This window comes from Salvelinus alpinus, chromosome 31 (assembly GCF_045679555.1).
Source record: "Salvelinus alpinus chromosome 31, SLU_Salpinus.1, whole genome shotgun sequence".
Taxonomy (NCBI): domain Eukaryota; kingdom Metazoa; phylum Chordata; class Actinopteri; order Salmoniformes; family Salmonidae; genus Salvelinus; species Salvelinus alpinus.
The window spans coordinates 14,309,584-14,334,619 of NC_092116.1; the positions used below are offsets into that span (position 1 = coordinate 14,309,584).

At 44.0% G+C, this 25,036-nt stretch overlaps 3 protein-coding genes across 9 annotated transcripts in view; 2 read left to right on the plus strand and 1 right to left on the minus strand.

Moving 5' to 3' along the window:
• Positions 1-3,786: 3,786 nt before the first annotated feature.
• On the minus strand, positions 3,787-6,689 carry LOC139561718 (N-alpha-acetyltransferase 38, NatC auxiliary subunit-like). The gene is made up of 3 exons (XM_071378983.1): positions 6,561-6,689; positions 4,935-5,112; positions 3,787-4,627 (listed from the first exon to the last, which is right to left on the minus strand). The coding sequence occupies exons 1-3, from the start codon at positions 6,597-6,599 to the stop codon at positions 4,503-4,505; spliced, it is 342 nt and encodes a 113-aa protein (XP_071235084.1). The 5' UTR covers positions 6,600-6,689; the 3' UTR covers positions 3,787-4,502.
• Positions 6,690-6,899: 210 nt separating this feature from the next.
• cyb5d1 (cytochrome b5 domain containing 1) lies at positions 6,900-9,293 on the plus strand. Its single transcript, XM_071378986.1, has 4 exons — positions 6,900-7,212; positions 7,280-7,356; positions 7,461-7,679; positions 8,806-9,293. Exons 1-4 carry the CDS (start codon positions 7,092-7,094, stop codon positions 9,034-9,036), a joined length of 648 nt encoding a protein of 215 aa, XP_071235087.1. The 5' UTR covers positions 6,900-7,091; the 3' UTR covers positions 9,037-9,293.
• Positions 9,294-10,005: 712 nt separating this feature from the next.
• The window catches only part of chd3 (chromodomain helicase DNA binding protein 3), a 55,022-nt gene continuing 39,991 nt past the window's right edge, over positions 10,006-25,036 (plus strand). For 4 of the 7 annotated variants that reach the window (XM_071378975.1, XM_071378977.1, XM_071378978.1 and 1 more), the window contains exons 1-13: positions 10,011-10,691; positions 12,698-12,831; positions 13,034-13,213; positions 13,333-13,457; positions 13,713-13,993; positions 14,297-14,460; positions 19,061-19,193; positions 19,367-19,548; positions 23,138-23,410; positions 23,582-23,785; positions 24,012-24,229; positions 24,530-24,661; positions 24,876-24,972. In XM_071378975.1, the coding sequence (XP_071235076.1) occupies positions 10,526-10,691; positions 12,698-12,831; positions 13,034-13,213; positions 13,333-13,457; positions 13,713-13,993; positions 14,297-14,460; positions 19,061-19,193; positions 19,367-19,548; positions 23,138-23,410; positions 23,582-23,785; positions 24,012-24,229; positions 24,530-24,661; positions 24,876-24,972 (2,289 nt within the window). In that variant the 5' untranslated portion in view covers positions 10,011-10,525. Of the gene's footprint in view, positions 10,692-12,697; positions 12,832-13,033; positions 13,214-13,332; positions 13,458-13,712; positions 13,994-14,296; positions 14,461-19,060; positions 19,194-19,366; positions 19,549-23,137; positions 23,411-23,581; positions 23,786-24,011; positions 24,230-24,529; positions 24,662-24,875; positions 24,973-25,036 lie in introns of all 7 variants that reach the window. The other 3 variants (XM_071378976.1, XM_071378979.1, XM_071378981.1) reach the window with 2 other exon arrangements.

The following is a 25,036-nucleotide window of genomic DNA, read 5'->3' on the forward strand; positions in this document are numbered from 1 at the left end:
GTGGTTAGTTGTGGTCAGTAGCAGCTGTGTGGTTGTGGTCAGTAGCTATGGTCAGTTGTCTGTAGTTCTGGTGTTGTGGTCTGTAGTTCTGGTATTGTGGTCAGTCGTTGTGTGGTTGTGGTCAGTAGTTGTGTGGTTAGTAATTGTGGTCAGTAACAGCTGTGTGGTTGTGGTCAGTAGTCATGTGGTTGTCGTCTGGAGTTGCCGTCAGGAGTTGTGGTCTCATTATGTGGTTGTGGTCAGTAGTTGAGTGGTAAGTAGTTGGTTGGTTGTGATCAGTTGTGGTAAGTCGTTTTGTGGTTGTGGTCAGAAGTTTTGTTAAGCAGGTGTGTGGCTCAGTAGTAGTGGTTGTGGTCAGGAGTTGGTTGGATGTGGTCAGTAGTCATGTGGCTGTGGTCTGGAGTTGTGGTCTCTGTGTGGTTGTGGTCAGTAGTTGTGTAGTAAGTAGATGTTTGATTGTGGTCAGTTTTGTTGTTGTGGTCAGTAATTTTGTTAAGCAGGTGTGTGGTTCAATAGTTGTGGTTGTGGTCAGTAGTCATGTGGTTGTGGTCTGGAGTTGTGATCTCATTGTGTGGTTCACTAGATGTCTGCTTGTGGTCAGTAGTTGTGTGGTTCAGTAGTTGTGTGGTTTAGTGGTTGTGTGGTTTAGTAGTCATAAGGTTGTGTTCTGGAATTGTGGTCTCATTGTGTGGTTGTGGTCAGTAGTTGTGTGGTAAGTAGTTGGTTGGTTGTGATCAGTAATTGTGGTCAGTAGTCTTGTGGTTATGGTCAGTAGTTTTGTTAAGCAGGTGTGTGGTTCAGTAGTAGTGGACTGTGGTTGTGGTCTGGAGTTGTGGTCTCGTTGTGGTCAGGGTCAGTAGTTTTGTTAAGCAGGTGTGTGGTTCAGTAGTAGTGGTCAGTAGTTGTGGTTCAGTAGTTCTGTGGTTCTGGTCTGGAGTTGGTTGGTTATGGTCATTAGTCATGTGGTTGTGGTCTGGAGATGTGGTCTCTGTGTGGTTCTGGTCAATAGTTGTGCTGCTGTGGTCGGTAGTTGTGGTCAGTAGTTGTGTGGCTGTGGTCAGTAGTTGTGTAGTTGTGGTCAGTAGTTGTGTGGTTCAGTAGTTGTGGTCAGTAGTTTTCATAAGTAGGTGTATGGTTCAGTAGTCGTGGTCAGTAGTTGTATGGTTGTGGTCAGTAGTTGTGGTCAGTAGCAGCTGTGTGGTTGTGGTCTGGAGTTGTGGTCAGAAGTTGTGATCTCATTGTGTGGTTGTGATCAGTAGTTGTGTGGTAAGTAGTTGGTTGTGGTCAGTAGTTGTGTGGTCAGTAATTTTGTGGTTGTGGTCGGTAGTTTTGTTAAGCAGGTGTGTGGTTCAGTAGTAGTGGTCAGTAGTTGTGGTCAGTAGTTCTGTGGTTATGGTCAGGAGTTGTTTCTAGTTGTGTTCAGTAGTTGGTTGGATGTGGTCGGTAGTTGTGTGGTTAAGTAGTTGTGTGTTCAGTAGTTGTGGCGAGTAGGTGTGTGGTTTTGTTCCGTAGTTGTGGTCAGTAGTTATGGTCTGTAGTTATGTTGTGGTCAGTAGTTGTTTTTGTGGTCAGTAGTTTTGTGTTTTTGTGGTCAGTAGTTTTGTGGTTCAGTAGTTGTTTTCAGTAGTTGTGGTCAGTTATGGTCTGTAGTTGTGATCAGTTGTTGTGTGGTTGTGGTCAGTAGTTATGGTCTCTAGTTGTGTTGTGGTCTGTATTTTTGTGGTTGTGGTCAGTAATTGTGGTGATGAGTGGTGTTCAGTAGTTGTGGTCAGTAGTTATAGTCTGTAGTTGTGTTGTTGTGGTCAGTAGTTGTGTGGTGCAATAGTTGTGTTGTAAATAGTTGTGTGGTTGTGGTCAGTAGTTGTGTGCACTTTTAGGGAAAAAAGGTTCTGGAAAGAATCAAAAAGGGTAATCTGCTTGCTTCATATATGGCACCCCTTAATTCTATATAGCACCAATTTTGGTTCAGTGAAGAAGAATCAAATGGGTTCTGATCAAAGAACCCTACAACCATTTTTGGTTCTATCCAGAACCTTTTTTTCTAAGATTCTGGTGGTGGTCAGTCTAAACTACAGTTGTTGCGTGTGAAAACTGAACGAAATGCGATGAGAAGTTATCAGGTGAAATATAAAGTGAGTGAACAGAGACAGCTTCGCTCTATCCAATCAGCGCAACAGGATCAACGTACAGCCCGCCCTTCTCTTTACAGACAGGCAAACTAGCCAGTTGAGTTATTTAGAGCGCGGAGCACAATCCTGTGGAGGACGAAGCTAGTGAGCATGACAAATATTCTCTATCATTCCAGGTAGTTCAGACCTGAGAATTATTCAAAATATTAGTGCTAGCTGTTTGGTCCGAAACAGATTCTGAATCATGGGAATTTATTATAAAGACATTGTCTCCTCCCGAGGCACGTGTTGCTAAAGCCAGTGTGATAAACATGCTAACAAACGTTTGTGCTTTGAAACTAAATAAATGCTGCACTCTGACCCACAATTTATTTAATACATTCATGATAATGTTAGACAAAGCAAGAAGAGTGAACGTCAAAATGTGATTTAGTTGTATTGGAATTTACTGCTGTTGGTAAGTAATGAATCTGCTAGCTTCTGACATGAATAATTGCATCTATAATGAAAGCAGTTTATGTTAATAAAACAGCTCAATCTATTAATTTGAAGAAACTATTCCTAATCCGTTTTCAGATTTTAAAAGCAGTGAAGTAGAGGAAGATTTCCTACTCTCTAACTTTTTGTCTATATTGTTGGCAAAGTATTCAAAGTAGCAGATTTGTGTCAAAAGTTGTTGTTGCATTTAAAGTGAATGGAATGTTGAAGTGAAGATGTCACAATGGGGAGATAGTTGAAAAAAGTCCCACTCTAGTGAATGAAGATAGATAAAAAGTTGAATATTTTAAAAAGTATAAAAGATATCAAAAGTTGAATATGAGCAACTCAACCCAGACCAGTCTACACATTTGAAGTTTGAATGGCATGTGTAGCTTAAACGGTGTAAGAGGAGTTGCGCTAAAGAATAAGAAAAATGTTGAAGATGTAAACGTGGGGGCATTTGCTTCGCAAACCCCACAAGGGCAAAAATTGATACGACAAATACACATTACCAGAAAATAATGGCAAACTTTTGCAATCATGCATCATCATGTAACTCTCGTACTGGGGCCTCCTGAGTAGCCTAAGTGGTCTAAGGCCCTGCATCACAGTGCTAGCTGTGCCACTAGAGATCCTGGTTTGAGTTCAGGCTCTGTCGCAGCTGGCCGCGACCGGGAGACCCCTGGGGCGGCACACAATTGGCCCAGCGTCATCAGGGTTAGGGGAGGGATTGGCTGGCAGAGGTGTTCTTGTCCCATCGCACTCTAGCGACTCCTGTGGCGGGCCGGGCGCAATGCACGCTGACACAGCCGCCAGGTGTACCATCCGAAACACATTGGTGCGGCTGGCTTCCGGGTTAAGCAGGCATTGTGTCAAGAAGCAGTGTGGCTTGGCTGGATTGTGTTTCGGAGGACGCGCGGCTCTCGGCCTTCGCATCTCCTGAGTCCGTACGGGAGTTGCAGTGATGAGACAAGACTGTAACTACCAATTGGATACCACGAAAAAGGAGTAATTAAAAGAAATACAAATAATAATCCCTCGTACTGAACATCTTTTCCTAGTAACACGTGCACTTTAACTGATGGCCTGAACTGGTGTGACCTGGAAAGACGTGTCCCGAAACGAGTGAGATGGAGGACGTTTGTCAACGGCCTATGCTGCTAATAGGAGACAAGGGTTTAATCAAATCAAACTTTATTTTCCACATGCACTGAATACAACAAGTGTAGACTTTACTGTGAAATGCTTACAAGCCCTTAACCAACAGTGCAGTTCAAGAATAAGAAAATATTTACCAAGTAGGCTAAAATAAAAAGTAATACAATAAGAATACTGAGGCTATATACAGGGGGCACCGGTACTGAGTCAGTGTGCAGGGGTACAGGCTAGTTGAGGTGTTTAAGTCAAGTAAGTCATGAACTTTAGCTAGTCCTGCTCTGGACCATCTGTAACTGCTGCACTACCAGTATATAAGGACAGTCTGCATCATTCTTCATTAACAGATCAGACAGGTTTAGATACTGAAATGTATTGGAAAACATTTATCCATATTCCATACAATTAAACAGCGGTTCCATACAAACACATATACTGTACAGCCTGGCTCAGTCCATGCCTCTCCTTGAATAAACATCTGTTGTACTCAGTATATTAACTTAACACACACACACTGTAATGTCACTGGGAGTGCCTGGTTAGATCTCACACACACCATGGCTGCCTGCTAAACCAAATACACTGGCACCAGAGATTAGCTGCATCTGGAATTCTCCTTTGATTGAATTGTCAATTTCAAGTCTGTACTGTAACGTCTTCTAGGCTGCTGAGACATAGACCTGGCTAGCCAGGATGTTAGCTAGTCTCCTCCAGCTTTGGGCGAGCTGATCTTGTTCCTCAGTGGCTGGACCCGAACCCCTGTGTGCCGACCAGGCTGTCTGATTCCACCTCGATAGAGACCACGTGGTGGCCGGGAATCATGGCTAACCCCAGCACTCTGGGCTCACCCTGGGAGAAGGAGTCTGATACAGATGCAAGTAAGACACACACAAAATACATTTTAAAAATGAACATGTACACAGTATACAGTCTATTAACGGCAATGTTACACTGTTACAAAGCAGAATATGGACATCGTGTTCACGCCGGTCCCAGAGAGCTATAAGGTTTTTACAGCAAATAAACTAAGCAATACATTTGCTAGCTGAATCGGGTTTGTTAGTGCTGGGTTTGGACAAAACCCTGCACCCACTGCTCTGCAGGAACAGGGGTGAGTAGCAGTGAACTTACTAGAGTATGTGGGCTGAGCCTAAAAAGTACTGTAGTTACCTGAGGATTTGAGGAACTCCTGAGCGGACCCCAGGATGACGTTGCAGTCTCTGTCCGTGCACAGGAACAGTCCCACCAGTGTCCGTCCGTCTGTCATTCTGATTCTCATGTTTTTGTTCAGCAGGCTCTCCAGCTTCTGACGTGCTCTGGAGGAGTAAGATGACAGTTCGCCCCGCCCCTAGAAATAGGGAGAAATTACATGATCGGCCTATACTTGTAACGGAAGCATAATGGTGATACTGGGTGCATCTCAACCATCTAAAGTAGCTTGCTCTCTTTGTAGCCTATACTTGTTAAACTTCCCCTTGGCAAGGTTGACAAGGAGACACGACTTTCGAACACTTTATTTTCCTAGCTCTGGTCCATGTGCATACATTGGATGTGCAAGCAGATCGTAGTGACGTATGCGCTTGGACCAGAGCTAGTTTGACGGTAAACAAAATGCTCAACATGTGTTTATTTGTATTTTGAAGAGACGACAGCTTGTACATACAGAGAAAAGTTTATCGGCACTATAGCAACATCTTTACTTTGGTAACGAAAGTATATTGAAGCCAGTCACTAGACAAAATCTGAGAAATCCTCTATGAAGGAAATGGAACGATGCCAGGGTGTTGAAGCAGGCGTATTTACCTGTACATATGAATAGCAACTGTTCAGGCTAGATTAGAGCTAACGTCGTTGAAAAAGCTACTTTAGACTATTGAAATAATGCTAGCTAGCTACGTTAACGTTAGCCCTTGATCATGACTCTCAGTTCCATTACATATAAGGCATCTTCTGTATGGGGGAGTTTTGTTAAGAGCCCCAACACTCCGTCTGAACATTAACACGCATAGCTTGCGGTACGGTTTTGGAAGCATAAGGACTTTATCTTTCATATCAGCAACAAAAGAATACATTGATACACACCTTTTATAGGGTTCCCACACGGCCATACATCCATGTTACAGCAGGTGTTTACGGAAGACAGAAGGACCACCAGTGTTAATGAGCTATATAGCATGTTCTGAACACCTGTGTTTAATGGAAGAAGGCTGCCAGAAACGTATTGTCACTGAAAAATACTGTTGCCTGCTACTTTGATAAAGCCGGTTAAAACAGTGTACAGCGGGATGTTGGTGGCACTTTAATTGGGGAGGACAGGCTCGTGGTAAAGGCTGGAGCAGTATTAGTGGAATAGTATCAACTACATCAAACACAGTTTTCATGTGTTTGATGCCATTCCATTTGCTCCGTTACGGACATTATTATGAGCCGTCCTCCCCTCAGCAACCTCCTGTGGTGTACAGTAATAGTACATTTTGCGTTTGTGAAATTATTTTGATGTGATATGAAAGTAAAGGGCTTTATGTTTCTAGAACCGTATCGCAAATGAGAATCGATTTACGTTAAGATTAAGTATTTGGCTGTCAGAGCAAGTCTATCTTTGGAAAAAAAACACAAGGTCCTTAAGGAGTAATGTTAACGGTATGCTCCTTAAGAGTACATCTTGGGCTACTTTAGCTTAGCTAGCTAGTGGATCCAACTTGCCCACGAAATGTATGTCCTTTCAGTTTGGCAAAGTGAATATTATGTATTAGAAGCACGTCAAATACGACAATATTAAATATATATCACCCCTACATGAGTTGATGGACCATTTTCTTCAATCATTGTTGCCATTCCACCCTTTCTTGATCGTATTTTTCTTGAGAAATTATTTCACTGTTTTACAGACGGAAATTCGTTAGGGGATACGATGCATTGTGGGTATTGTAGTATGCAATGTAGGTAGGTAAAACTTTGCACCTATGGTTTTGGAGCATTTAATGGATCATTCAGTTTGATCCTATTAAATTACAAAGTATTGTAATGCTTAATTCTATAATAAAATTTGTCAAATGTGTGTCATGATTTATTGACTGTGCAACCACTCGTGTGAGATGCCGCAAAGCTGATTTCAGTGTCGTGCTCTCTTTACCAGACGCTTCCGTGGTTCCCACAGTAACGGAGCTCCAGCTGTTCGTGTGTACACTTGTTGATACAATAGCGTGTGAGCTTGCACATAAACAAGATACGTTACTTTTTATATCTCTGACATATGCTCAGTTGTTACATTTTACATTACCTTTTATAGCTCTACATAAATTGGGTAAATTTGCGGAAGTAATACAAATGCGGCCAACAAAGTATTTCACCCCAACAGAGGTGTCCCTTCATAACACCCTTGGCGACCTGTGGGTGTCATACCTGGGCAAGGTGTACGACTTGACACCATTGGTGAATGAATTTAAAGGTAAGTTGTCGAATACAAATAGGCTGTTAGGTTACAACAGTTTAATAAACAACACACTCTTTTTCAGGGGATGTACTTCTGAAGCCTATCATTGAGTGTGCAGGAAAGGACATCAGTCACTGGTTTGACCCAAAGACAAAAGATGTGAGTGAAAAAATAATCAAACGTCTATCAAGAATGTAGCATATTTGTCTTTCTTTTTCATTATATTGATGATGAGTAGGCTAATTCCCCATTTGTATGTTCAGATTCGGACCCACATTGACCCACTATCTGGGTGTGTGAAATACTACACCCCTAGGGGGCGCTTTGTGCACGTGCCGCCTCCCTGCCCTCGTACTGACTGGACCAATGACTTTGGGCGACCCTGGTGGAGAGATACGCAATATGAGGTGGGACTACTTTCTGTCAAGACCAGGTGGATCCGCATCATCAACACCCTCACATCCCAGGAGCAGGGTCTGGAGGTAAGTTATCCTTATTCTGATCAGGGAGAATGTCATGCATAGATCATAAGAGGCTGCATGTGTACATGTTATACTAATCTCACATAGCAAGACACCATCCCCTGGCAAGCGGGCTAGTGCCATAGATAAATGCTGCATGCATGTATTATACATATGCTATAGATATGCACACATCATTCTGCACACATACATGTCACCTTCATGCACAATTTATACATAACCATCATGCATACTATTGTAGCTGTTCAAGCCTTATCCTCCCACCTCCCCCTCAACCGCCTTATCAGCAAAGCATTTTCAGCATATCACAGTAGCAGTCTATTAGGAGTGTAACCATTCAGCTGGCACTGTTTCACACACACTGCGTAATATCACTGACTGGAACACAGGTGCTGTGTCTCCCTTACTCTGTGTGTCACTGGCTGAATAAAATATGGGTTACCACACTGCACTCTAGGGAGCCCTGGCCTGTATGTGACTAGCTTCCAAAGGGACCAAAGGGACACTGGGAGGGGGAGTGAGTAGCACAGTAGTGCAGTGTGTCACTGTCAAGCCCTGGGGGGTTTGTGAGCAAGTCCTGGCTTGGTTCGCTCATTCCCCCCGCAGCCTACACAAACAAACACACAACACAACACACTCGCACCCACAGCAGAGCACGCCTCTCCTCTCCAGCTCCTCTCCACTCCAGCGCGGTGGGAGAGCAGGCTTTCCCGCCAACCTGCCCCAGCTGGCACTAGTAGTCTTCTACTGGGCCAGAAGCTTAGTGTGGCTGCTCCACGCTCCACACAGTCAGACACATGCACTGCATAAACAAATTATTTTCTTATTTTTTTTGTTGGTTCCTGGAAGCCAAGCTAGAGTGGTTTAACCGCAAGACATGCCCATAGACCACAGAATGAGTTTCAGGGGAAAAAACTATGGAAAATATATATATATATATTTTTACTATTAAAATACAATGGCTGATGACAATGACTGATCATACCTATAGGTTCTAGATCTGAAACAGCTGCAACAGATTTCAGCTGCAGTCAATATATCCCCTGGGAAGTCAGGAACTACTGTACATGGAAAAGTAAAAGAAGAAAAAAACTGGAACTTCTCCCTCCTCTCTCTCTTTCCCCAGGTGTGTTCCGAGGAGACCTTGAATGAGATTCTCCAGCGGTACCTCCACTACAACTCTCACGCCGCCAGCTACACTTGGAAGCACAACTGTGTCAACCTGGACATGAGTAAAACGCTGGAGGAGAACGGCATCCCCGACGAGGACGAGGACTTCTACAACACACGCATGGACAGCGACCTCTTCTCCCAGTCCATCTGCCTATACTTCAACGACGACCTCACTGAACTTTGACCCTATATGTAAGGATGTTAGAAAATGGTGGTGAGCAATACGAGCAGACAATCTATTAAAATGTTGACTCACAAAATACATTTTCTGTATGTGTTATTTGTTAGCGTTATATTATTGTTGTAGCAATTTTATTATAGCCAATTTAACCCAAAAAGGACTTGAACTGGTAACCTGTTCCTTTCCTTGTCATTCTATCCCAGTGTCATCCTTTTGTCATTCCTTCAAAGCTTCTTGCATCTTTACAGTAGGCCTACATAAATTCATGCCAACATTTGACATAAAATAGCATGGTAACCATGGTAATTGTTTATGTGATATTCAACAGTACCTTTGTGGCTCTGCTGGGTTAAGATTTCCAGTTGTACAGAATGTGCAGGAAACCAAATTTACTATAACAGTAGCAATATCAGGTTTAGTCAGTCTGATATATAATATCAAATCCAATTTTATTGGTCACATACACATGGTTAGCAGATGTTATTGCGAGTTTAGCGAAATGTTATCCATAGTTCTATTAATCAGTGACCTGTCATTGTTATCAATATCTAGGCTATTTATCATTATTCACAATTATACACACATTTTTTACTCTAAAATGTGCATACTGTATGTATGTCTGACCATAGACTCCTTTGTAAAAGCTGAGCTGTCTGAAGGGAGACCAACCATTGTTTGACTACTAGAGGTTCCCATGGCCTTACTGCCACCCATATCAAAGGGACTCTAGTGAAAGTGTGCAAGATGATTTTAAAATGTATCCTCTTTCATTGTAATGCTTTCAGAATGTTGAAAAAAATATTCTATTATTATTATCAAATAATCTCCAGTTGAAAAAAATGCCAGTTTGCACATTGCATAGATTTTTCTCCCTACCACAAGTGGTTAATTTTTAAGCAATCCAATCTGCTGTAAATCTGGGCATGGCTGCGGCAGATTTTCCCAACCCCCCCACTCTCAAGCTCCCTCCCCGACTCTCTCTCACACGTATCATTTTATACCACGGTGGGGGCCTTTAAGAATATTAAGGTGGCCATATTTGATAGATTTGTATCGCGTTTTTCAGTGCAGAAAGGGAGTTTTGTTGCGTGTGATCTTGAGACAGTTAGCTGGCATGGCTGATCATTGGTGGGGGGGGACAGTAACATTACAAGCAGTCAAACACCCCCTTTCTTGTTTCTTGTAACAATGTACATGTTTTTTGAGGAGGGAGGGGTGCGCGGAGAGAGGCAGAGAGAGAGAGAGAAAAGAAGAGGGGGGGGGGGCGTTCTGCAATAATATAGTCAGCCATTTTTTATGTAAGGGGATTTTTCTTATTGGGGGGGTTGTTAAAAAATAAATATAAGAGCGGCCATCTTTGTTTCCCTGCCTTGTAGTGTAAAATATTCCAAAACGGCCCCCACTTTTTTCTGGTGTCGATTTGAATATTAAATAAATATCATAATTCCGGAGGGTTTCTGATTTCGAGGACGGAGCCGATGACAGGAATATAATGTCCTCTCCTCTCCGGTCCTGTGAGGAAGACCAGGGCATGTTGGTTAATTCCGAGGGAGTGGATTTTGATGAAGAAGACGAGGACGACGGAGATCTAGACGAGAACGCAAGCGACATAAACTCGCCGGCGGCGCCTCGAGAAACTGCAACACTAGCCGCGCCAGGTAGGCTATATTAGCTACAGTCGAAAGAGACACTGGCGAAAGACTCGGGAGCGCGCACACAAAATAGAAACAACATACGCCACATTTTTTTTTAAAGTACGCCAGGACACCCTGTGCCGCTCATCTCAATAGTTATCTGTTGCTGCAATATAATTAGTTGCGCGCCCGTTGCTCCAAAGGATAGCGCAGCTTTGAAATAGAAAGAGTTGAAGATTCCAACTTGTAAACAATTCCACAAAGTTGATCCTCCTCAACGTTGCTTTTCATCCTGACAATGCTGCCATATTCATAGATGTAAATAATATCTCAATGTTAATAGGTCGATGTGAAGTGTACAGCTCACGACATCACTGGTAGAAAACATGGACTCCTCAGCAATAAGCTTTCTGATTGTGATCTTTAGAACAGTGCTGTGATGTCTGTTCCCGAGGCGTGAGCGTTAAAACCGGATGATAGAGTAAGTGCTGGCATGACAGTGTAAATAAACTTGCCTCCTACCCCATGACGGTCTCCACTGTCATACTGACAGGGACGGTTTATGATAGGACACTGACACTACTCCCAAGTTCTGAATAGAACCGTTATGTGTAGCCTACAGGGCTATTGTTCCCACTCTCTTTTCGATGTCATAGCATACTAACACATGTAACACGTAGGCCTATAATACACAAAGCCTAGCAACTATTACCGTGAAGCCTAATTAAAGAAAGGACTTGCCCACAACAATTGCATGTGAAAAATACGATCAACAGAAATCTTATTTTACTCCAAATAAGTTTCTTTTTGAGGGATTACAGATTTGGCCTACCTGGGTCCACACCATAGAACATGTTTACATTATTTTACAGTTCGTTTTAATTAATACAATTACATTCATTTGCATGTATTCAATAGTGACATCAGATATTGCAGATCAGGATTTTGGAATATTCAACAAGGGACATTTTAGCATCTCGAGACAAGAGTGCGCTTCCCGCAGCGGCTCTAACCCCCCAGCGACCTGCGTTGGCGGTTGTTGCTGTTGTGGTCGGGACCCAGGTGTTGGAATTAATTGCGGGGAAGTAGGGTAGGGAGTCGTTTCAGTTCATCCGATAGAGACAGACTGGCTTGCGGCCTCAGAATCACCGGGCCCCGCGTGATGCTAATGCCGCCCCTGGCTGCAGTCTGCAGCAGAAATATGCGGAGACCTTGTCTGGGAGCGCGCTGCGTGTTGTAGCCCTACCAACAAAGACATGCCATTAAATCGAACTAATTTCTACCAAGTGCAATGGCGGTCGCAAGCGATAGTTTTTGGTGATGTTTTTCCCCCTTCTCTTCATCCCCCTGACAAAGCACAGGCTTCACTCTCTCTCACTCTCCAATAGGGTGCTGTCTCACTGTTTGCCAGGGGTAAAACTTGAATACAGGGATGAACGGTTCATTATCACTTACTGACCCTCAAAACGTGGGATGTCGTGTCTTCGAAATAAATCTATTACATGTTTGATTTTTTTTTCTTTTCCCAATTCATTATTGCGGAAAAATATATTGCCATGGACATAACGTTTTAGAAGCCCTTAAGCACTGTGTAACATGTAGCCTACATAAGGCCGTACTTTCATATGTCTCAGCCTCACATTTTCAATGCCACCATGAACAACATTATTGTGTGTTGTGAGGCGTTCATTAACAGATAAGCCAGATATGGATTTGGTTTTCACTGAACTGATACCAAGCAGCTGTCATTTCCACTTATCAGTCAAACTCACTGACTGGAACTAATTCAGCATGTCACAATTCAGTCAATCTCGAAGGTTGTGTTAAGACACTATACTCTCCCATATTACACATTTGGTGTCAACGCACACATGACAGTGTGTTGGTGAGAGGCTTTTGTTGTGCTTAATTGTGTTCAGAAGAGATTAGATTGACAATTCAAAGCCTTCAAAGATGATTATATTCAATATGATTTAGTCACATGTCTCTCTTTCTCTCTTCCATCCCCCTCTCTTCTCTTCAATCCCCAGTAGAGGAAGAAAGGGAAGCATCAGACAGGGCCAGTCTAGGGAGGAAGAAACGAGGGCCCAAGAAGAAGGAGACAAAGAAGAAGGAGAAAGAGAAAGAAGGAAAACCGGTTAAAGCCAAAAAACGGAAAAAGATTGTAAGCTTCTCGATCATTACGGTCCATCAACCGCCACACATTCTGATGACACGTCATTCTATTTCATTTGCTTAATTGAAGTCATAGTTTTTTTTCTATCTGTGACATTACATATTGATTTAGCATCCCCACCCTCTCTTCTGTTCTTTCTCTCTTCCTCACTTTCCCTCTCTCCCCTTCTTTTCTCCTCTCCCCCTCTCAGGAAAGTGATGTAGAGAGAGACTCGGAGCGAGAGAGAGATTATGGTGAGAACTCCGACAGCGCAGCGAGTGACTTCTCTGGCGAGAAAAAGAAGAAGAAGAAACACAAGGAAAAGAAGGAGAAGAAAACCAAGAAGAAGAAAAAAGATGATGGGGACAGCACGCACGAGGAGACAACAAAGGTAAGAAGAACACAACAAGAAAGTGCTATTGTTGCAGTTGTTGTTGTTTTGCTTCATTTTTTACACATTCTGATGGCTCAAGTCTTCAAGCTCTCTGACTGGTTGTTTCTCTCCTGCAGCCAATAGAACAGAAGACGTCGGCCCAGCTGGCTATGGACTGGGGTCTGGAGGATGTGGATCATACATTCACTGAAGATGATTACCGCACACTCACCAACTACAAAGCCTTCAGCCAGTCCATGAGGTATAGTTGGCCTGCTATAGTGATTGACTGTCAGCGAGATGACTCAAGGAGTTATTGTGTATTTCATTTGTCTAGTTCACTACCAACCGTGGAACAATTCCCTCCTTTCACAATCCCTCAGAAACAACAATTTCTAGTTCAAATGTATTTTCAAGTTCAAGATTATTTTCCACACTGTTCAAAATCAATTGTCATTACTGTTCTGTACATCAAACACTCAGCTCTTCTTCCTCACCTTCCTCTTCGTCTTCCCAGGCCCATGATCGCCAAGAAGAACCCTAAGATCCCCATGTCTAAGATGATGACCATCCTGGGGGTTAAGTGGAGGGAGTTCAGCTCCAACAACCCCTTCAAGGGCTCCGGTGCTGCAGCCGTGGCAGCTGCAGCCGCCGCCGCCGCCATCGCTGTCGCCGAGCAGGTCTCCGCGGCAACCCCATCCCCGGAGCCGCCTCCACCCCGGAAGCAGCCCCAACCCCCACGGCCGCCCCCCCAGCCGCCACCCCCGCTCCGCAAGGCCAAGACCAAAGAGGGCAAAGGTCAGAGGATGAGAGAGAATGGTGGAGTGGTGGAGTGTGTCATGTATAGCAAGGACTGATTGAATTGAAATGGAATTGGTCCCAAATTGTAGTCTGGACCCTCAGACATGTTGTAGCCCTGATCTGGCACACCTGATGCAATTCGTCAAGGGTTTGGGTGATAGTCGACTAATTCAATCTGGTGTGCCAGTTTAGGGCTAGAACAAATATGTGAAACGTCTGAGGACCCCAAGGAGAGGTTTGGGAAATCCCACGCTAGAGCACTAGTAGAAATCTTGACTTCATTCTGTCCCTGTTTCTCAGGCCCTGGGTATAAGAAGAGTCGCAGTAAGAGTCCTCGTGTTCTGGCTGAGAGGAAGAAGGCGGTGGCAGCAGCAGTAGCGGCTTCAGTAGCTAAAGCCAAGAAGATGTCCCCCATACGCATAAAACTGGGGGCCTTAGGCAACAAGAGGAAGAAGAGCAGCTCTGTAAGTACTATAATGCTGTGAATTTGGATCTATAGATGTGCAGTGTAGGCCAATGTATGTGGGAGCATGCTGGTGTATGAGAGTCGACCGATTGGTGTTTCTCTCTCTCTCTCTCTCTCTCTCTCTCTCTCTCTCTCTCTCTCTCTCTCTCTCTCTCTCTCTCTCTCTCTCTCTCTCTCTCTCTCTCTCTCTCTCTCTCTCTCAATTCAATTCAATTCAATTCAATTCAGTTCAGTTCAATTTAAACGGTTTTATTGGCATGGGAAACATGTGTTTACATTGCCAAGGCAAGTGAAATAGATAATAAACAAAAGTGAAACAAACAATAAAAAATGTACAGTAAACGTTACACTCACAAAAGTTCCAAAATAATAAAGACATTTCATATTATGTGCAAATAGTTAAAGTACAAAAGGGAAAATAAATAAACATAAATATGGGTTGTATTTACAAATGTGTTTGTTTTTCACTGGTTGCCATTTTCTTGTGGCAACAGGTCACAGATCTTGCTGCTGTGATGACACACTGTGGTATTTCACCCAATAGATATGGGAGTTTATCAAAATTGAGTTTGTTTTCAAATTCTTTGTTGGTCTGTGTAATCTGAGGGAAATATGTGTCTCTAATATGGTCACACATTTGGCAGGAGGTTAGGAAGTGCAGCTCAGTTTCCATCTCATTTTGTGGGCAGTGTGCACATAGTCTGTTTTCTCTTGAGAGCCAGGTCTACCTATGGCGGCCTTTCTCAATAGCAAGGCTTTGCTCACTGAGTGTGTACATAGTCAAAGCTTTCCTTTTATTTTGGGTCAGTCACAGTGGTCAGGTATTCTGCCACTGTGTACTATCTGTTTAGGGACAAATAGCATTCTAGGTTGCTCTGTTTTTGTTGGTTAATTCTTTACAATGTGTCAAGTAATTATCCTTTTGTTTTCTCATGATTTGGTTGGGTCTAATTTTGTTGCTCTCCTGGGGATCTGCAGGGTCTGTTTTTGTTTGTGAACAGAGCCCCATGACCAGCTTGCTTAGGGGACTCTTCTCCAGGTTCATCTCTCTGTAGGAGATGGTTTTGTTATGGAAAGTTAGAGAATCGCTTCCTATTAGGTTGTTGTAGATGGCTCTTTTCTGGATTTTGATAATTAGAAGGTATGGGTCTAATTCTGCTCTGCATGCATTATTTGGTGTTTTACGTTGTACACAGAGGATATTTTGGGAGAATTCTCTCTCTCTCTCTCTCTCTCTATATATATATAGAGAGAATTCTCTCTCTCTCTATATATATATACAGTTGAAGTCGGAAGTTTACATACACTTAGGTTGGAGTCATTAAAACTCGTTTTTCACCCACTCCACAAATGTCTTGTTAACAAACTATAGTTTTGGCAAGTCGGTTAGGACATCTACTTTGTGCATGACACAGGTAATTTTTCCAACACTTGTTTACAGTCAGATTATTTCACTTATAATTCACTGTATCACAAATCCAGTGGGACAGAAGTTTACTGTGCCTTTAAACAGCTTGGAATATTCCAGAAAATTATGTAATGTCTTTTGAAGCTTCTGATAGGCTAATTGACATAATTTGAGTCAGTTGGAGGTGTACCTGTGGATGTATTTCAAGGCCTACCTTCAAACTCAGTGCCTCTTTGCTTGACATCATGGGAAAATCAAGAGAAATCAGCCAAGACCTCAGAAAAAAAATTGTAGACCTCCACAAGCCTGGTTCATCCTTCGGAGCAATTTCCAAACGCCTGAAGGTACCACGTTCATCTGTACAAACAATAGTACGCAAGTATAAACACCATGGGACCACACAGCCGTCATACCGCTCAGGAAGGAGACACGTTCTGTCTCCTAGAGAGGAACGTACTTTGGTGCGAAAAGTGCAAATCAATCCCAGAACAACAGCAAAGAACCTTGTGAAGATGCTGGAGGAAACAAGTACAAAAGTATCTATATCCCCAGTAAAACGAGTCCTATATCGACATAACCTGAAAGGCCGCTCAGCAAGGAAGAAGCCACTGCTCCAAAACCGCCATAAAAATGCCAGACTATGGTTTGCAACTGCACATGGGGACAAAGATCGTACTTTTTGGAGAAATGTCCTCTGGTCTGATGAAACAAAAATAGAACTGTTTGGCCATAATGACCATCGTTATGTTTGGAGGAAAAAGGGTGAGGCTTGCAAGCCGAAGAACACCATCCCAACCGTGATGCACAGGGATGGCAGCATCATGTAGTGGGGGTGCTTTGCTGCAGGAGGGACTGGTGCACTTCACAATATAGGTGGCATCATGAGGATGGAACACTATGTGGATATATTGAAGCAACGTCTCAAGTCATCAGTCAGGAAGTTAAAGCTTGGTCACAAATGGGTCTTCCAAATGGACAATGACCCCAAGCATACTTCCAAAGTTGTGGCAAAATGGCTTAAGGACAACAAAGTCAAGATATTAGAGTGGCCATCACAAAGCCTTGACCTCAATCCCATAGAAAATTTGTGGGCAGAAGTGAAAAAGCGTGTGCGAGCAAGGAGGCCTGCAAACCTGATTCAGTTACACCAGCTCTGTCAGGAGGAATGGGCCAAAATTCACCCAACTTATTGTGGGAAGCTTGTGGAAGGCTACCTGAAACGTTTGACCCAAGTTAAACAATTTAAAGGCAATGCTACCAAATACTAATTGAGTGTATGTAAATTTCTGACCCACTGGGAATGTGATGAAAGAAATAAAAGCTGAAATAAATCATTCTCTCTACTATTATTCTGACATTTCACATTCTTAAAATAAAGTGGTGATCCTAACTGACCTAAGACAGGGAATTTTTACTTGGATTAAATGTCAGGAATTGTGAAAAACTGAGTTTAAATGTATTTGGCTAAGGTATATGTAAACATCCGACTTCAACCTTATATTATAAATAAACTCAGTAAAATAGGAACGTCCTCTCACTGTCAACTGCTTTTATTTTCAGCAAACTTAACGTGTAAATATTTGTATGAACATAACAAGATTTAACAACTGAGACATAAACTGAACAAGTTCCACAGACATGTGACTAACAGAAATGGAATAATGTGTCCCTGAACAAAGGGGGGGTCAAAATCAAAAGTAACTGTCAGTATATGGTGTGGCCACCAGCTGCATTAAGTACTGCAGTGCATCTCCTCCTCATGGACTGCACCAGATTTGCCAGTTCTTGCTGTGAAATGTTACCCCACTATTCCACCAAGGCAACTGCAATTTCGCAGGCATTTCTGGGGGGAATGGGCATAGCCCTCACCCTCCGATCCAACAGGTTCCAGACGTGCTCAATTGGATTGAGATCCGGGCTCTTCGCTGGCCACGCCAGAACACTGACATTCCTGTCTTGCAGGAAATCACGCACAGAACGAGCAGTATGGCTGGTGGCATTGTCATGCTGGAGGGTCATGTCAGGATGAGCCTGCAGGAAGGGTACCACATGAGGGAGGAGGATGTCTTCCCTGTAACGCACAGCGTTGAGATTGCCTGTAATGACGCCAAGCTCAGTGCGATGATGCTGTGACACACCGTTCCAGACCATGACGGACCCTCCACCTCCAAATCGATCCTGCTCCAGAGTACAGTCCTCGGTGTAACGCTCATTCCTTCGACGGTAAACACGAATCCGACCATGACCCCTGGCGAGACAAAACCGCAACTCGTCAGTGAAGAGCACTTTTTTCCAGTCCTGTCTTGTCCAGCGACGATGTCTGGTGAGGACCTGCCTTACAACAGGCCTACAAGCCCTCAGTCCAGCCTCTCTCAGCCTATTGCGGACAGTCTGAGCACTGATGGAGGGATTGTGCGTTCCTGGTGTAACTCGGGCAGTTGTTGTTGCCATCCTGTACCTGTCCCGCAGGTGTGATGTTCAGATGTACCGATTCTGTGCAGGTGTTGTTACTCGTGGTCTGCCACTGCGAGGACGATCAGCTGTCCGTCCTGTCTCCCTGTAGCACTGTCTTAGGCGTCTCACAGTACGGACATTGCAATTTATTGCCCTGGCCACATCTGCAGTCCTCATGCCTCCTTGCAGCATGCCTAAGGCACCTGAAACCCCACCTCTTTAAGAAATACCTAGGATAGGATAAAGTAATCCTTCTCACCCCCCCCCCCCCTTAAAAGATTTAGATGCACTATTGTAAAGTGGCTGTTCCACTGGATGTCATAAGGTGAATGCACCAATTTGTAAGTCGCTCTGGATAAGAGCGTCTGCTAAATGACTTAAATGTAAATGTAAATGTAAATGTTCACGCAGATGAGTAGGGACCCTGGGCATCTTTGTTTTGGTGTTTTTCAGAGTCAGTAGAAAGGCCTCTTTAGTGTCCTAAGTTTTCATAACTGTGACCTTAATTGCCTACCGTCTGTAAGCTGTTAGTGTCTTAACGACCGTTCCACAGGTGCATGTTGATGAATTGTTTATGGTTCAAGCATGGGAAACAGTGTTTAAACCCTTTACAATGAATATCTGTGAAGTTATTTGGATTTTTACAAATTATCTTTGAAAAACAGCATCCTGAAAAAGGGACGTTTCTTTTTTTGCTGAGTTCATGTATATATCTAACTCCATCCCTTCCTCTCAGAGTGGTGATGATGTTGATGAGGAGGACTCGCTGCAGGAGGACTCCAGTGTCCACAGCTCCTCGGTCCGCTCCGACAGCTCCTCCCGGGTCAAGAAGAACAAGAGAGGACGTCCGGCCAAGAAGAATAGGAAAAGTAAACAAAATGTACCATAATTTTTTTTTATAAACTCTGAATCTGTCTGACTTATGCTCAGCATGTGATGTCTCTCTGTCTTTTCTCCTTCTCCCTCTCTCCCACCCCCTCTCTTATCCCCCTTCCCTTTTCCCTCCTCATTTTTCCCTCCCCAATTTCTCTCTCTCTCGCAGTGCTGGATGAGGGTGAGGTGGAGGGGGATGGTTATGAGACAGACCACCAGGACTACTGTGAGGTGTGCCAGCAGGGAGGGGAGATCATTCTGTGTGACACCTGTCCTAGGGCCTACCACCTGGTCTGTCTGGAGCCTGAGCTGGAGAAGGCCCCCGAGGGCAAGTGGAGTTGCCCCCACTGTGTGAGTACCATACCTTAATCCTCAAAGTTGGTGTTAATAATCCTCAAGTCTGTCTATTTGACTGATTGTTTATGTCAGCATTACAGACAGAGCTGCGTGGAATGCTACTGTTAGTGTGTACTCTATTCACAGTGAGCTTTCAGAAAGTATTCAGACCCCTTGACTTTTTACACATTTTGTTACGTTACAGCCTTATTCTAAAATGGATTAAATTGTTTTTTTCCCCCTCCTCAATCTACACACAATAGCCCATAATGACAAAGAAAAACTGTTTTTTAGACATTTTTGCTATAAAAATTATTTTAAAAACCCGTAAATATCACATTTACAGTTGAAGTCGGAAGTTTACATACACCTTAGCCAAAGACATTTAAACTCAGTTTTTCGCAATTCCTGACATTTAATCCAAGTAAAAAATCCCTGTTTTAGGTCAGTTAGGATCACCACTTTATTTTAAGAACGTGAAATTTCAGAATAATAGTAGAGAGAATGATTTATTTCAGCTTTTATTTCTTTCATCACATTCACAGTGGGTCAGAAGTTTACATACACAATTAGTATTTGGTAGCATTGCCTTTAAATTGTTTAGCTTGGGTCAAACATTTCAGGTAGCCTTCCACAAGCTTCCCACAATAAGTTGGGTGAATTTTGGCCCATTCCTCCTGACAGAGCTGGTGTAACTGAGTCAGGTTTGTAGGCCTCCTTGCTCGCACACACTTTTTCAGTTTTGCCCACAAATTTTCAATGGGATTGAGGTCAGGGCTTTGTGATGGCCACTCCAATACCTTGACTTTGTTGTCCTTAAGCCATTTTGCCACAACTTTGGAAGTATGCTTGGGGTAATTGTCCATTTGGAAGACCCATTTGCGACCAAGCTTTAACTTCCTGACTGATGTCTTGAGATGTTGCTTCAATATATCCACATATTTTTTTTGCCTCATGATGCCATCTATTTTGTGAAGTGCACCAGTCCCTCCTGCAGCAAAGCACCCCCACAACATGATGCTGCCACCCCCGTGCTTCACGGTTGGGATGGTGTTCTTTGGCTTGCAAGCCTCCCCCTTTTTCCTCCAAACATAACGATGGTCATTATGGCCAAACAGTTCTATTTTGTTTCATCAGACCAGAGGACATTTCTCCAAAAAGTATGATCTTTGTCCCCATGTGCAGTTGCAAACCATAGTCTGGCTTTTTAATGGCGGTTTTGGAGCAGTGGCTTCTTCCTTGCTGAGCAGCCTTTCAGGTTATGTCGATATAGAACTCGTTTTACTGTGGATATAGATACTTTTGTACCTGTTTCCTCCAGCATCTTCACAAGGTCCTTTGCTGTTGTTCTGGGATTGATTTGCACTTTTCGCACCAAAGTACGTTAATCTCTAGGAGACAGAACGCGTCTCCTTCCTGAGCGGTATGACGGCTGTGTGGTCCCATGGTGTTTATACTTGCGTACTATTGTTTGTACAGATGAACGTGGTACCTTCAGGCGTTTGGAAATTGCTCCGAAGGATGAACCAGACTTGTGGAGGTTTCCAATTTCTTTTCTGAGGTCTTGGCTGATTTCTTTTGATTTTCCCATGATGTCAAGCCAAGAGGCACTGCGTTTGAAGGTAGGCCTTGAAATACATCCACAGGTACACCTTCAATTGACTCAAATTATGTCAATTAGCCTATCAGAAGCTTCTAAAGCTATGATATAATTTTCTGGAATTTTCCAAACTGTTTAAAGGCACAGTCAACTTATTGTATGTAAACTTCTGACCCGCTGGAATTGTGATACAGTGAATGATAAGTGAAATAATCTGTCTGTAAACAATTATTGGAAAAATTACCTGTGTCATGCACAAAGTAGATGTACTAACTGACTTGCCAAAACTATAGTTTGTTAACATAAAATTTGTGGAGTGGTTGAAAAATGAGTTTTAATGACTCCAACCTAAGTGTATGTAAACTTCCGACTTCAACTGTACGTAAGTATTCAGACCCTTTACTCAGTACTTTGTTGAAGCACTTTCGGGAGCGATTACAGCCTCGAGTCTTCTTGGGTATGACGCTAAAAGCTTTGCACACCTGTATATGGGGAAGTTTCTCCCATTCTTCTCTGCAGATTCTCTCAAGCTCTGTCAGGTTGGATGGGGAGCGTTGCTGCACAGCTATTTTCAGGTCTCTCCAGAGATGTTCGATCGGGTTCAAGTCCGGGCTCTGGGCCACTCAAGGACATTCAGAAACTTTTCCCGAAGACACTCCTGCGTTGTCTTGGCTGTGTGCTTAGGGTCGTTGTCCTGTTGGAAGGTGAACCTTCGCCCCATTCTGAGGTCCTGAGCGCTTTGGAGCAGGTTGTCATCAAGGATCTCTCTGTACTTTGCTCTGTTCATCTTTCCCATGATCCTGACTCGAGTGGCTTTCAGCTTGCCACTCTACCACAAAGGCCTGATTGGTGGCGTGCTGCTGAGATAGTTGTCCTTCTGGAAGGTTATTCCATCTCCACAGAGGAACTCTGGAGCTCCGTCAGAGTGAACATCGAGTGCTTGGTCACCTCCCTGACCAAGGCCGATTGCTCAGTTTTGACCGGCGGAGTCTTGGGTTCCAAACTTCTTCCTTTTAAGAATTCTGGAGGCCACTGTGTTCTTGGGGACCTTCAATGCTGCAGAAATATCTTGGTACCCTTCCCCATATCTGTGCCTCATCACAATCCTGTGTGAGCTCTATGGACAATTTCTTCGACCTCATGGCTTGTTTTTTGCTCTGACATGCTCTGTCAACTGTGGGACCTTATATAGACAGGTGTGTGCCTTTCCAAATCATGTCCAATCAATTGAATTTACCACAGGTAGACTCCAAACAAGTTGTAGAAAAATCTCAAGGATGTTTCATGGAAACAGGATGCACCTGAGCTCAATTTCGAGTCTCATACCAAAGGGTCTGAATACTTATGTAAGTAAGGTATTTCTGATTTCTAAAAACCTGTTTTTGCCTTGTCATTTTAGGGTATTGTGTGTTTATTGATGAGATAGTTTTAATTTTTTTAAATACATTTTAGAATAAGGCTGTAACGTAACAAAATGCGTATGGAAAAAGTCAAGGGGTCTGAGTACTTTCTGAATGCACTGTAAGGTATCATCAGACATATAAACCCTACCAATGATGATGATAATGGATAATGGATCAAATTATTTTATTTACCTATTAATTCCCCATGGACTCTTCTCCTCTTCTCCTGTCCTTCTTCTCTCCTCTTCTCCTGTCCTCCTCATTTTCTCCTGTCCTCCTCCTCTCCCCTTCTCCTCTCCTGTCCTCTTCCTCTTCCTCTTCTCCTCTCCTGTCCTCTTCCTCTTCTCCTCTCCTGTCCTCTTCCTCTTCTCCTCTCCTGTCCTCCTCCCCTCCTCTTCTCCTCTCCTGTCCTCTTTCTCTCCTCTTCTCCTCTCCTGTCCTCCTCTTCTCCTCTCCTGTCCTCCTCCTCTCCTCTTCTCCTCTCCTGTCCTCCTCCCCTCCTCTTCTCCTCTCCTGTCCTCTTTCTCTCCTCTTCTCCTCTCCTGTCCTCCTCCTCTCCTCTTCTCCTCTCCTGTCCTCTTCCTCTCCTCTTCTCCTGCAGGAGAAAGAGGGGATACAGTGGGAAGCGAAGGATGAGGACTTTGAGGAGTTTGAGGAGGAGAGTGAGGACATGGTGGTACCAGAGGTACCTGGGGTTGGACTGCTGGTAGGACTGGAGGAAGAGGAGGATGACCACATTGAGTTCTGCAGGGTCTGTAAAGATGGGGGGGAACTATTATGCTGTGACACCTGCACTTCCTCCTACCACATCCACTGTCTCAACCCGCCCCTGCCTGAGATCCCCAACGGAGAGTGGCTGTGTCCACGCTGCACTGTAAGTCTTGTTTGTTTGTTATCATTATGTGCACAATGCCACTATGAGGCCAAATTCAAAATGTCCACATTGTGTGGACAATAAAGCTTTCCTATTGTATTCTATTCTATTCAGTCTACTCTACCTTACTCTAATCTATTCTGATTCTTCATTTTCGTCTTCTACCCCCAGTGTCCTGCTATCAAGGGCAGGGTGCAGAGGATCCTCCACTGGCGATGGGGCGAGCCCCCCGATCCTGTACCCGCGCCCCCTGCCCCCGATACCTCTCCTGATGCTCCCCCGCCACCCCCCATGAAGGGCAGGGCTGAGAGGGAGTTCTTTGTCAAGCTGACCGGACAGTCCTACTGGCACTGTACCTGGATCACTGAACTACAGGTGAGAGGGAAAGAGAGGGAGAGGAAAGGGAGAGAGAAGTTGGCAGGGAGAGAGGGAGAGAGAGTGAAACAGTTGGAGGAGAGGCTGATGTAATGATATGAAAAACGACAACACGCTTAGCATGCAGGTATCCTACACACTTCCCTTCCTTGTTTTCATTCAACACATTCTCTCTTTCCTCCATCTATTCCTCTCTACTTGTTTCTCTTCTTTTCCATCCCTCCAGCTGGAGATCTTCCACTCGGTGATGTTCCGTAACTACCAGAGGAAGACAGATATGGATGAGCCTCCCAGTCTGGACTATGGGTCGGGGGGAGAGGAGGAGAGTGTTAAGAGTGAGAAGAGGAGGCTGAAAGACCCAGACTATGCTGCCCTGGATGACAAGTTCTATAAATACGGCATCAAGCCTGAATGGATGATGGTCCACCGCATCATCAACCACAGGTACGTGTGCATGTGGGGTGTGCTGGGGAGAGGGGGGGGGTTGTTTGTGTTTGTGTATGTGTATGAGATGGGGGGTGGGCGGGCAGGTTGGGGTGTGTGTGTGTATGTGTGAAGCGGGGGGGGGGGGGGGGGGGTGTATGTATGTGTGTGTGTGCTAGTTTATTGATTGTGTGCAGTTCTGTCCATAATATGTGTGTGTGTGTGTGTGTGTGTGTGTGTGTGTGTGTGTGTGTGTGTGTGTGTGTGTGTGTGTGTGTGTGTGTGTGTGTGTGTGTGTGTGTGTGTGTGTGTGTTTCCCAGTATGGACAAGAAAGGGATATACCACTACCTGGTCAAGTGGAGAGACCTGACCTATGACCAGTGCACATGGGAGAGAGACGATCTGGAGATGCCAGAGTTTGTCATTCACAAGGCCAACTACTGGGCACACAGGTACTGGACTAGTGTACTGGCCAAATGGCATCCATGTTGGCACTTAACACTACTACAGTGAATCTGTCTTAATGTCAGTGTCAACATGCTGAACGTCACAGTTCTACATCACAAACCAAGTTTGGCAAACCTTGTATGCTGTTGTAAATAGCTCAGGGACACTGGATTGATGATTGATAGATTGATTGATGGATCGATTGATTGATTGATTCAGGGATGAGGTGATGAAGGAGGCCCCAGACATGCCGAGGAGGATGAGGAGGATGAGGATGGAAGAGAGCGAAGACCCCCACAGATCACCTGTCAACGACGTGAGTTCTGATTGGCTCACTCACTCTGTAACAGCCACATCTATTGGTCGTCATTCCGGTAGCC

What these genes read in the sequence shown, in the direction of transcription:
- LOC139561718 (XM_071378983.1), bottom strand. Translation starts at nt 6,599, where the DNA reads ATGGCAACAATGATTGAAGAAAATGGTCCATCAACTCAT. An exon ending in AAAATGGTCCATCAACTCAT is followed by an intron (nt 5,113 to 6,560) that starts GTAGGGGTGATA and finishes CCCTATTTCTAG; the next exon opens with GGGCGGGGCGAACTGTCATC. An exon ending in GGAGTTCCTCAAATCCTCAG is followed by an intron (nt 4,628 to 4,934) that starts GTAACTACAGTA and finishes CATCTGTATCAG; the next exon opens with ACTCCTTCTCCCAGGGTGAG.
- cyb5d1 (XM_071378986.1), top strand. Translation starts at nt 7,092, where the DNA reads ATGCGGCCAACAAAGTATTTCACCCCAACAGAGGTGTCCCTTCATAAC. An exon ending in ATTGGTGAATGAATTTAAAG is followed by an intron (nt 7,213 to 7,279) that starts GTAAGTTGTCGA and finishes ACTCTTTTTCAG; the next exon opens with GGGATGTACTTCTGAAGCCT. An exon ending in TTGACCCAAAGACAAAAGAT is followed by an intron (nt 7,357 to 7,460) that starts GTGAGTGAAAAA and finishes TTGTATGTTCAG; the next exon opens with ATTCGGACCCACATTGACCC.